We start from the raw sequence: 10,541 nt of genomic DNA on the forward strand, positions 1-10,541 counted from the left end.
TAGAAGACAACACCACATGGTTATGATAGCTCATCCTCCCAAGAAACAACAAATGAAGTTACGCTTCCTGCCTCACTAGGACCAATTCTCTGCATTGAACCTCATCACACAGCGAGCTCTTAAATGTCGACATACCATCCTTTACCGTTATCACCGGTCTGTATGTCAAGATACAGGTGACTAATGTGCTCATAGAAAACCCGTAGCTCTTTCACCCAACACTGGCTACATTGGGTGCAGTCATAAGCCACTGCAGTGACAATACAAGCAGACAGTCCAACAATGTCCAACACTAAGAGATATTTGCTCTCTATTGTAATGGTTGGCTTGGAGAGAGTGTGACTGTGTTTGCCTGGCTCTTGTATCGGCCGAGGTCTCTCCCAAAGAGAAATGAGAAAGATAAATGTTTTAGCAGCCAGATCCCACTGTCACTAAGTGACGTGACTCAAAACAAAAGGAGAGAGAGAGAGAGAGAGAGAGAGAGAGAGAGAGAGAGAGAGAGAGAGAGAGAGAGAGAGAGAGAGAGAGAGAGAGAGAGAGAGAAAGTAGATAGAAAGAGGGTGAGAGAGAGAGAAAGAGAGAGAGAGAAGAAAGGTGGAGAGGAAAAGGTTTGGCCTCACCCTTCTCTCTGTCCACCCACACTCTGTTACTCCCAGCTGGGTGGGTTAGCGACTATTTTGTCACCACTAATGGCTGTTCCACGCCAGTATTTTGTCATCGCTACCGCCAGTGTTTGTCATTGCTAATGGTTAGCATCACTCTCGGTTTGCGATTGTCATTGTGATCAATGTGAGTGGTTGGTTCACATTCGACTCAATATTGGTTTGTAGTTATTTGTTGTTTCTAGCTGTAGTCTTGTCGTTGGCAATGGTGGTCTTGTCTGTGATCCTCGTTTGTCATTGTGAATGGCTCTGACTCACATTTTTTTAATGTTATGAAGCCATCTTGGAAATGGGACTTGTTATTTTGGCAACAAAATCCACCAGACAGATTCAATACTTAATGTGTTGTGAAATCTGTTGTGAAATGTATTGTAATGTTTTTAAAATGGTCTATGACTGCCTTAACTTTGCTGGACCACAGTAAGAGTAGCTGCGTCCTTTGCAGCAGCTAATGGGGATCCATAATAAATACAAATACAACTGAACTTCGACCTGAAGCAAGCTGTCTCAATGTGTAGACTATGTATTTCCTTGTTTGGCACAAACCACTTCTTTCAGTCAAACATATTTCACATTTTCTCTTCTCTGCTTAAATGCTTATAGTGTGGAGTGATTATAGGCAGGGGGATGGATGAAAGAGCGAGAGAGAGAGAGAGAGAGAAGGAGGGGGGGAGAGAGAGAGACAGAGAGAAGGAGGGAGTGGAGAGAGAGAGCGAGACAGGAACTAGCTTTTCCAAACATAATCTACTAAATCGATGAAATTACAGGACAGATGGCTAATAAGCCGTTCCAATCAAAACCTGGAAAGTAGTGACCTTAGAAAAGCTATTTGTCACCGCCACAAGTCCCTTAATTGCTGGGTAATGTGGACGTTTTGGGGTTGGTTGGTGGAGGAAAGTGACCCACACCATACCAGCGGGAACGGAAAAAGAAAACACAGTGACTGGAGTCTGCTCGGGCTAGTGGGCTAGTGCCATCATCAGAGAAGCCTGAAAGGAATTAGGCATTCATGTGTGTGTGTGTGTGTGTGTGTGTGTGTGTGTGTGTGTGTGTGTGTGCGCATGTGTGTGTCTCTTTCTGTGTGTGTATGCAGCAGTGGGCTCTCCACTCTCCAGTTAATATCAATCATATGTCGAGTGCTGCGCTGAAAGAAACTTCTCCTCTCTCGCTAGCTGGGTTTGGTTTGGGGGGTGTATGTTAACTGGGGTTGACCCGGTTGACCCGGGCCACTCTACAAGCCTCCCTGGGGGACCAGCATCAATCTCCTCAGCTCCCTGTGACTCTGGAGAGAAAGAGAGAGAGAAAGAGAGAGAGAGAGGCTCTGACCTTTATTATATCATTTTAAAACTGAAAGGGATGTGGATTTTCCCTCACAGCGGGGGAGTGTGAGGGAATGGGGTGGAGGTGTGGTAGGGGTCGAGGCTAACAGGGTGGGGTAGAGGGACCTCCTGTGGTGTTCTGGCTTGGGTGGGTTCCCTCCTGAATTGATTTCAAGGAGAATATCCCACAAAGTTTTCAAGATAATGATATCCTACTATTTATTGGGTTGGGTCATTCTCCTTGTTCCATGTTGTCGTTGTTTCCCAACCCTTCATATTGGTTCTGGTTGTTGTTTACGGCCGGCCCAGACAGCCCTAGTTTTGGCTGCGTGCCCAGGTAGTTTGGACAGGAAATTTGAAAATGTAAACCTCATTGATGACAACAGACACCCCTGCCTTGTCCCCGTCTCCCCCTCCTCTACCTTTTTTCTAATACGTTTTCACAGATTTTGGTATGATGGACACACACACACCCTGCTGACGTGCAACATTTAATTTCCTGACAGGGTGGTGATGTCTGAGCTGTGTTTGTAGAGGGGAGCCTGGGAGGGGAGAGCCTTCGAAGGGGGCCAACGCCCCCCTCAGACATTCCAAGCGGGATGAAGGGAGGGGGTGTGCCACGAAAACATGGGTCGGCCCAGGATCATGCGAAGCTATATCAATTCTACTGTTACACTCTCAATTGCTACAGTATGTGCTGCTGAAGAAAGACAGCAGACATCTTCTGTGATGGTCATATGCAGTGTATCACAACCACGGATTGAAGTACTTTCTGTGTTTTGATGTAAATCAGTGCTCTCTACAATTGCAAATATATTATATTTGGTTTGCACTGTAGAGACTGTTCAGGTCCTGCTGTTTGTGATCAGGAGGGAATAACAGGAACAATATGATGTTGATATGCTGTCCATGATGGACTGAATAACATTCCCTACAAAAACTGTCTCTCCTCCCTTCCTCTCTTCCTCCCTTTCTTCTTCACTTCTTCGGCCTGCAGTATGGATGTACGGCTTTACCGACAGTCCAAGGAAAGAGGCGTCAGGTAGTCCTACTTGTGTGCGTGGCACAGGAGGTTGGTGGTACCTTAATTGGGGAGTCTGGAGCGGAATCAGTGGAATGGTATCAAATACATGAAACACATGGTTTCCAGGTGTTTGATGCCATTCCATTTGCTCCGTTCCGGACATTATTATGAGCTGTTCCCCTCAGCAGCCTCCTGTGGTGCGTGGGTGGTGTGCATGTGGTTGTGCATGTGTGTATGTCGCAACGCTGGTGTATGTGTTGTGGTGGCAATGCTTTCTATAACCACATGCCCATCGGCATTTTTCGATGTTTGTCCGTTTTTTGGGGTTTTCACTTATTTTGCTTTGCATGCATGCACTGACTGTCACTGGTTTCGGTTTATTTCCTGACCCATCTGCTCAACATCAACCATTCACATTCTGTCTTACTTTACTGACTTTAATCTCTGCATCCCTATGGACCTGCCTGACTGGATGGCTCTTAACCATTCAATACACTTTAAACACAGAGCCTTAGGCACCATGCCAAACTGTTGCTGCCTGGCCAGAGTGTGTGATACAGTACAGCTGAAACCAGAGTCTGGTTCTTTACGCTTGAGATCAACATGTGGATCTAAGATCATGATGATCAATCAACAACAAACCTTTAATGTGCTTCTTCTTGAGCCACTCCTTTGTTTCCTTGGCCGTGTGTTTTGGGTCATTGTCATGCTGGAATACCCATCCATGACCATTTTCAATGCCTGGCTGAGGGAAGGAGAAGTTCTCACCCAAGATTTGACGGTGCATGGCCCCGTCCCATCGTCCCTTTGATACGGTGAAGTTGTCCCTGTCCCCTTAGCAGAACCCCCAAAGCATAATGTTTCCCACCTCCTGTTTGACAGTGGGGATAGTGTTCTTGGGGGTCATAGGCAAGCATTCCTCCTCCTCCAAACACAGCGAGTTGAGTTGATGCCAAAGAGCTCGATTTTGGTCTCATCTGACCACAACACTTTCACCCAGTTCTCCCCCTCTGAATCATTCAGATGTTCATTGGCAAACTTCAGACGGCCCTGTAATGTGCTTTCTTGAGCAGGGGGGACCTTCTGGGCGCTGCAGGATTTTAGTCCTTCACGGCGTAGTGTGTTACCAATTGTTTTCTTGGTGACTATGGTCCCAGCTTGCCTTGAGATCATTGACAGATCCTCCCGTGTAGTTCTGGGCTGATTCCTCACCGTTCTCTGATCATTGCAACTCCACGAGGTGAGATCTTGCATGGAGCCCCAGGGCAGGAGATTGACAGTTTTTGTGTTTCTTCCATTTTGCGAATAATCGCACCAACTGTTGTCACCTTCTCCTTAAAGCTGTGGCGATGGTCTTGTAGCCCATTCCCAGCCTTGTGTAGGTCTACAATCTTGTCCCTGACATCCTTGGAGAGCTTTTGGTCTTGGCCATGGTGGAGAGTTTGGAATCTGATTGATTGATTCGCTTCTGTGGACAGGTGTCTTTTTATACAGGTAACAAGCTGAGATTAGGAGCACTCCCTTTAAGATTGTGCTCCCTAATCTCAGCTCGTTACCTGTATAAAAGACACCTGGGAGCCAGAAATCTTTATGATTGAGAGGGGTCAAATAGCTTATTTCCCTCATGAAAATGCAAATCAATTTATAATCGTTTTTGACATGCGTTTTTCTAGATTTTTGTTGTTGTTATTCTGTCTCTCACTGTTCAAATAAACCTACCATTAAAATTATAGACTGATCATTTCTTTGTCAGTGAGAAACGTACAAAATCAGCAGGGGATCAAATACTTTTTTCCCTCACTGTATAAGCAGCTATTATGATTCATGATGTTTCCCGGTTGTACACACAACAGTCGACCGCATACATAGGAACAGCATGCAGCATGTGGAGGGTTGATCCGGTGTTATTTTATTATTAAGTTTGACCCCATTTGCACCCTGTAGTGCCTTACATATGTTCATTTGCCTGCATGTGCTTTGGGCATATCTCAAATTACACCCTATGCCCTATATAGTGCAGTACTTTTGACCCAAGCCCACACAGGGGTTGGCTATATAGTAATAGTGAACTCACTGTAGGGAATCAGAATAATATTATGCTGTCATAAGGGTTAAGAGAAAGGAAAACAACATGCTCTGGATAAGAGCGTCTGCTAAATGACGTAAATGTAAATGAGTAGAGGGAGGGGTAAGGGAATAGGAAATAGGAAATAGGAAACATAAGGCCCATCAGAAAGATGTGATTTGAGACTCAATCTTTGTCTTTACCATATGAAGCAGTCACAGACAGGGGAATCTTCAATGAGGAGTGAAGACTAATAGCATTACCTTGTGTTGTTGGCTAGCCTTTCTGTTTATAGAGGCCCATGTTGAGATACTTAACTGTGTTATATTCCAATGAAGCGTCTTGAGTTAAAACTCGACATTTCTTAATCTCTTCTCTCTTCCTTGTAAGATCGTAACGTTAGGATGTTGCAACGCTCGTTTTATAATACTTAGGTTCGTTAGCTGTTGTTTATTTGACTGTAGAAATTGAATGATAAACGTTTGACAGACATTTTGTGTCAAAGGATTGGGAAATAATCTGCCTTTAAATCCCATTGAATGATTAAATCCCAATCATCTTAATAGGCTTACAGCACAGATAGGTTCTACGCCACAAATTGCACCTTATTCCCTATTTAGTGCACTACTTTTGCCAAGGGCCCATATTAGTCTCTAGCCAAGGTGTTTGTTTGAAATGGGATGCGCTGTCATACGGCATTGTCAAAGGCATGCTCCCAGATCTGCTCTATAGCCAACTATGGCGATGACCATAGGATTTGACAAGACAGCACAAACAGATCTGGGACCAGTCTATAGCAAATACACAGGCAATGCTGTCAATGCAGAGGATCCTCACCACCGACATGGTTTATATTCAAGGTCCAATTCCATTAGCTAGATGATACAATAGCTGGCAACAATCATACCGTATAATCATATTCATATGGAGACAGCAATTGGGTGGGTGTAGAATGATGCTGACGGGGCGCTGTCTTAATTTTCCCACTCACAGTAAATGTCATGCACTCATATTTGTAATTATTTATCTTTTAGTTAAATATTGGACTAGAGTAGAATAGAGTAGGATAGAGATATACATGCAGTAGTCACTAGCCATGTGCTGTGCAGCAATAGCATGCCTGTTACCCTGATCATTTCACACAACAGTAATGCACACGCGCACACACACACACACACACAGCTGTGCGTTTTATGATCATCTGCCTCCTGCATGTTCCTCTGTTTTGACCATTTCTCCTACTTCACTACCTTTATGTCTGCTCACAGAATGCATGTCCGTGTGTGTGTGTTTGTGTGTCCAATGTTTGCTTTCCACATTCGTTCGCACAGCAAGTGGAGGTCCTAGGACCTAGCTAGGTGCCTAGAGAAACAAAGATGGCTGCCAGTGTTTGGAAATGCTCCTGGAAAAAGACATAAACAACAGACGTCATAAAGGGACACACATGTTGACATGGTGCAATTTAATTGGCAATGGATTGTGTCCTTGTCTATTTAATCAAAGATAAATAGTTAGTGGTGGAGGTTTGATGAACTTTACTGGAGCGCTGTGATATCAATTTAGGAATACATGGAATGTATATTTAAATTCTTCAAACTCAGGTTAGATGAGACATTGTATTTATAAATAAGGAAGAAGATAAATGAAGTAGAGCCTTTTAGAGAGCAGGAAATGAGTTACAATTTGAAGAAAAATCCCAAAGCTTTGGTACGATCATACCAATGCGTAGCAAAACGTCAACAAACAGTGCTTCTAACTTAAATCAAACACACACCACGTGAACTTTGTAAATGAAGTCATTGCTGGCACTCAAGAGCTTATCATTGGGAGCTAGAATGAGAAGAAGAGAGAGGGAAAGAAGGAGAGATAGACAGAGGCTGGGCCTGTGTTTATGTGAAACACAAGGAGAAAGCACCACACTCTTTTCTCTCTCTCTCTCTCTCTCTCTCTCTCTCTCTCTCTCTCTCTCTCTCTCTCTGCTCCGTCCCACTCATATGTTTCTATTTAAGGCCCTGTAGTCCCGACTGCCTTGATTGGCGTGGTACAGCCCCTTACTCCTCGTCCAACGGCAGGCTCCCAAACAGAGAGAGAGAGGAGGGGAGAGTGAGCGAGCGAGAGAGGTGGGGAGGGAGAGAGAGCCAGCCACACTACTGATTTTCCAGAGGGAAACTTTTTATATTCTTCCAGTCCCGACTGGAGTCTGTCTCCAACTCCAACCGTTCAGCAGCTCTCCCTGTCCTCTCCTCATTTTATTTTACTCTTATCCTCTCTTCTCTCCATCTCTCTTTTTATTTCATCCCTCCTTTTCCTTTTTCCTTTTGACTTCTTTCAAATGCTTCCTGGTCCGTTGGTGTGGGCCGGGGGAAGGTTCCGCTATATGGCCAGACGTTTGGGAATAAAATGCAGCGATAATATCCTGAGCAAGCGTTCTGATTGGCTAGGGAGGAGCAACGGCGCGGATTCGGCCTATGGCGGCATACCGATACCGGGTGCGCGGTGGCGGCGGGCGCTTGCGGCCACCACGGGGTAGGGGTGGCGTGGTGGGGACTGGGAGCTGGCTGACGGCGTGTTTCTTCTCGTCCTCCCGTGCAGGCATTGACAGCTCGGACCCTATGGTGCTGGAACAGTACATGGTGGTGGCCAACTACGAGAGGCAGGAGAACTCTGAGATCAGCCTGCAGGCTGGGGAGACGGTGGACGTGATTGAGAAGAGCGAGAGCGGTGAGTAGTGTGTTTACATGCTGTACATACGGCTTTGGGTTGTACTTTTCTTAACTTTCTTTCACACACACAGAGACACACACCAACTCATGCACAGTCAGCACCTCGTTCATTCTAATCCTCTCATGGTGTCACTCCATGTTCTGTTTTCCTTCCCTCTGCCCGCCTTTGTCCTCAAGAATCCCTCCTTTTCTCCCCCTCCTCTCTACCTCTGTCTCTCCCTTAATCATTCTCCTTGTCTTCTAACTGGGGCTTGGCTCCACCTGGAGGCTTGCTGTTTGGCCAGCAGTCCGGTGTGTGTGTGTGTGTGTGTGTGTGTGTGTGTGTGTGTAGGTGTGTGTTTGGCTATGCTTGAGTTTGTGTGAAGGTGTGTTTATGTGTGTGTGTGTGTGGTAGCGTTAGGCTGGAGGCCAATCTGTTGCCTTGTGCAGCAGGAATGTAGACTTATAATTAATAGTCCACTTTACTTTAGTGGAGAGTGAGATGTGTTTTACGAGTTACATCTTGGAAAGGCAAAGGTCGAAGAGCAAAGTTTTAAGGGGAGAAAGAAGCAGAGAGAGACATTGTGCCTCATCAGCTTTATTCCTCACTTGTTATTTGGAAGCCTTGGGATAACTGGCTGCGTGTACTATTTTCACCCTTACGTTTTTCTCCAATTTCATTCTACTTCACAATGTTATCAAAAACCAAGGACATGGCAGTTGAGTTGTTGAATTACAGCACAGAAACAAGATGTTTACAGTGTACAATAGTAACAGTTTGCTATGTAATTCACCCTGGATAAAATCTGTTGAGTGAAATGTCAATGTGAATATGTTGTCCTTATGTTTTGTTTTCATCTATCCAAACATTTAACAACACAAGAGATGAATCTAACTTGCCATGGTAACAAGCCATTGACAGCTTGCACAACTCAAGATGAACAACCTCAACAGCCTAACAGTCTAACATCAGCAGAAAACCTTTGGCAAGGATACATCCACACACATCTTTCATCCAAATATTGGTGTGTGTGTGCGCGCGTGTTTTCTCTCAGAGTCTTTCGCACATCTTTGAGCAAGTTAATGAACCTCTCTTTTTCATTAGTTTTACCATCGACCCAGCAACCCACTATCCTTCAATGGAAGGAGCTCTCTCTCTCTCTACTCTTTCAGACCCATGTGTTTTTGACATCAGGCTGTTTGAACAGCTTTTTGCTGTATTTCCCATTCCATTCATTGTCAGTACAGTGAGACAATAGTCCGCACTAGCCAAAGCGGCAGTTCCGCCAAACTGTATGGGAATAGAGGAGTAGATGGTTTTGCAATGCTGCCCTTCTTTTGTGAATATTCAATGTATTTAATATTATGTAAGGCTAAGGGGAAACCTAATCTCATCAGAAAATGTAAATGCTGGGAAGTGCTATACTGCAATTATTGTGAGATGTGGTTGTTTTATCCATCTTAGTTAAATGAACTGATCGTCCAAAGTCCCTTTAGCGAGTGTCTGCTAAATTACTAAAATGTAAATGTGAAATGTCATGTTTTTTTCAGTCTCTTTTTTTAGGTTTCGTACTGTCAATGTTTAAGCTGCATTGAGTTATGTTTTGAGAGATATGTTACTTGATGAGGCTTCGATTCCCAGAGATTTTGTAAGAGTCACACGCTAGAGTGCGAGTCATTAAACGTTTTGTTTAATGAATATTCAAAAGTTAATTGCCTGTGTGAATGCCAAAACCACGCTATAATTACCTAATTATTGGTGGCACTGACACTGCATTGGAAACACCAATAACCTCCACAAAGAGAGACAATCGGGCACATTAAAACTAAACAGGATTTGTAAATATTCAGTACTCGGACAGTTTCAATACAAAAGTGCATTAGAAAAATATAAAAACAAATACGAAAACAAGCTGTACTGTCATTGGAGCATATATGCTCAAACTAGTACATAGACTAAACCTGAAAAAGATCCAGTTTCAGTACAAAGGTACAGGAAAAACAAATAAAATATCATCCATAAGGAAACAAGCTGTACAATGACTGTCATTGGAGTTGAAGGTTACTGTAAACATGCTCAGACGTCTCCATATCCCTCCACCACTAGGCCAAATAACTAGAGCAACGATCTACGATGACATCATTTGGCAGGCTATGCCAAACCAAACACGTCCTAGTGCCTTGTATATCCCAGAAACCCTTTCACTTTTTCAGAGCTTTATTGCAACCTTGGCGTCTCCACAGCTCTGCTTGCTTATGTCCTTTGACGTTTTGATCGCAGAAACACAGACGGTAATTTAACATCGCAATCTCCCAATTTATTAGACCCCCTATTTCTTTAATGTTATTTTAATGTTGCTTTAATGTTCCGCGCCCCATGCATCTCGGCATTATGACAAGTTATGCTTTTAAGTTAGCTTCTACCAATCTTATCCAGACTCTATGCTTTTTATTTTCTTCTCTATACAATCTCTAAACAGTATATCATATGCGGTTAGGAATGGTTCGGGTCAAGCAACAGTCAGTGAAAAAAACATCCACTACAGTAAACCACTTTAATGTAGTAGCAGTTTTTTCGGTTCATGCACTGTTTACCTCGACAGTCGCGGGTTCATAATCCCAAGTCGGATGTTGTTGTTATACCCTACCCCTACTGCGAGAAGTTATCGGCCACGTGCGCTCTAGTTCAACCCCAGCTGTTTCACTGTATAGTGTCAACAAGTAGCCAGTATCGCTACGTGATGCCGTAATATGTGTGTGTGTGTGCGT

General features: G+C 44.1%; 1 protein-coding gene across 1 annotated transcript in view; it reads left to right on the plus strand.

Annotated features, from left to right (window-relative positions):
• The window catches only part of LOC121559867 (SH3 and PX domain-containing protein 2A), a gene marked incomplete at its 3' end in the record, with an annotated part of 87,314 nt that overhangs the window by 64,083 nt on the left and 12,690 nt on the right, over window positions 1–10,541 (plus strand). Inside the window, exon 7 of the mRNA XM_045218269.1 lies at window positions 7,663–7,791. Within this exon, the coding sequence (XP_045074204.1) occupies window positions 7,663–7,791 (129 nt within the window). The remainder of the gene's footprint in view (window positions 1–7,662; window positions 7,792–10,541) is intronic.

The sequence above is a fragment of the Coregonus clupeaformis genome, unplaced genomic scaffold (genome assembly GCF_020615455.1).
Source record: "Coregonus clupeaformis isolate EN_2021a unplaced genomic scaffold, ASM2061545v1 scaf1473, whole genome shotgun sequence".
Classification (NCBI taxonomy): domain Eukaryota; kingdom Metazoa; phylum Chordata; class Actinopteri; order Salmoniformes; family Salmonidae; genus Coregonus; species Coregonus clupeaformis.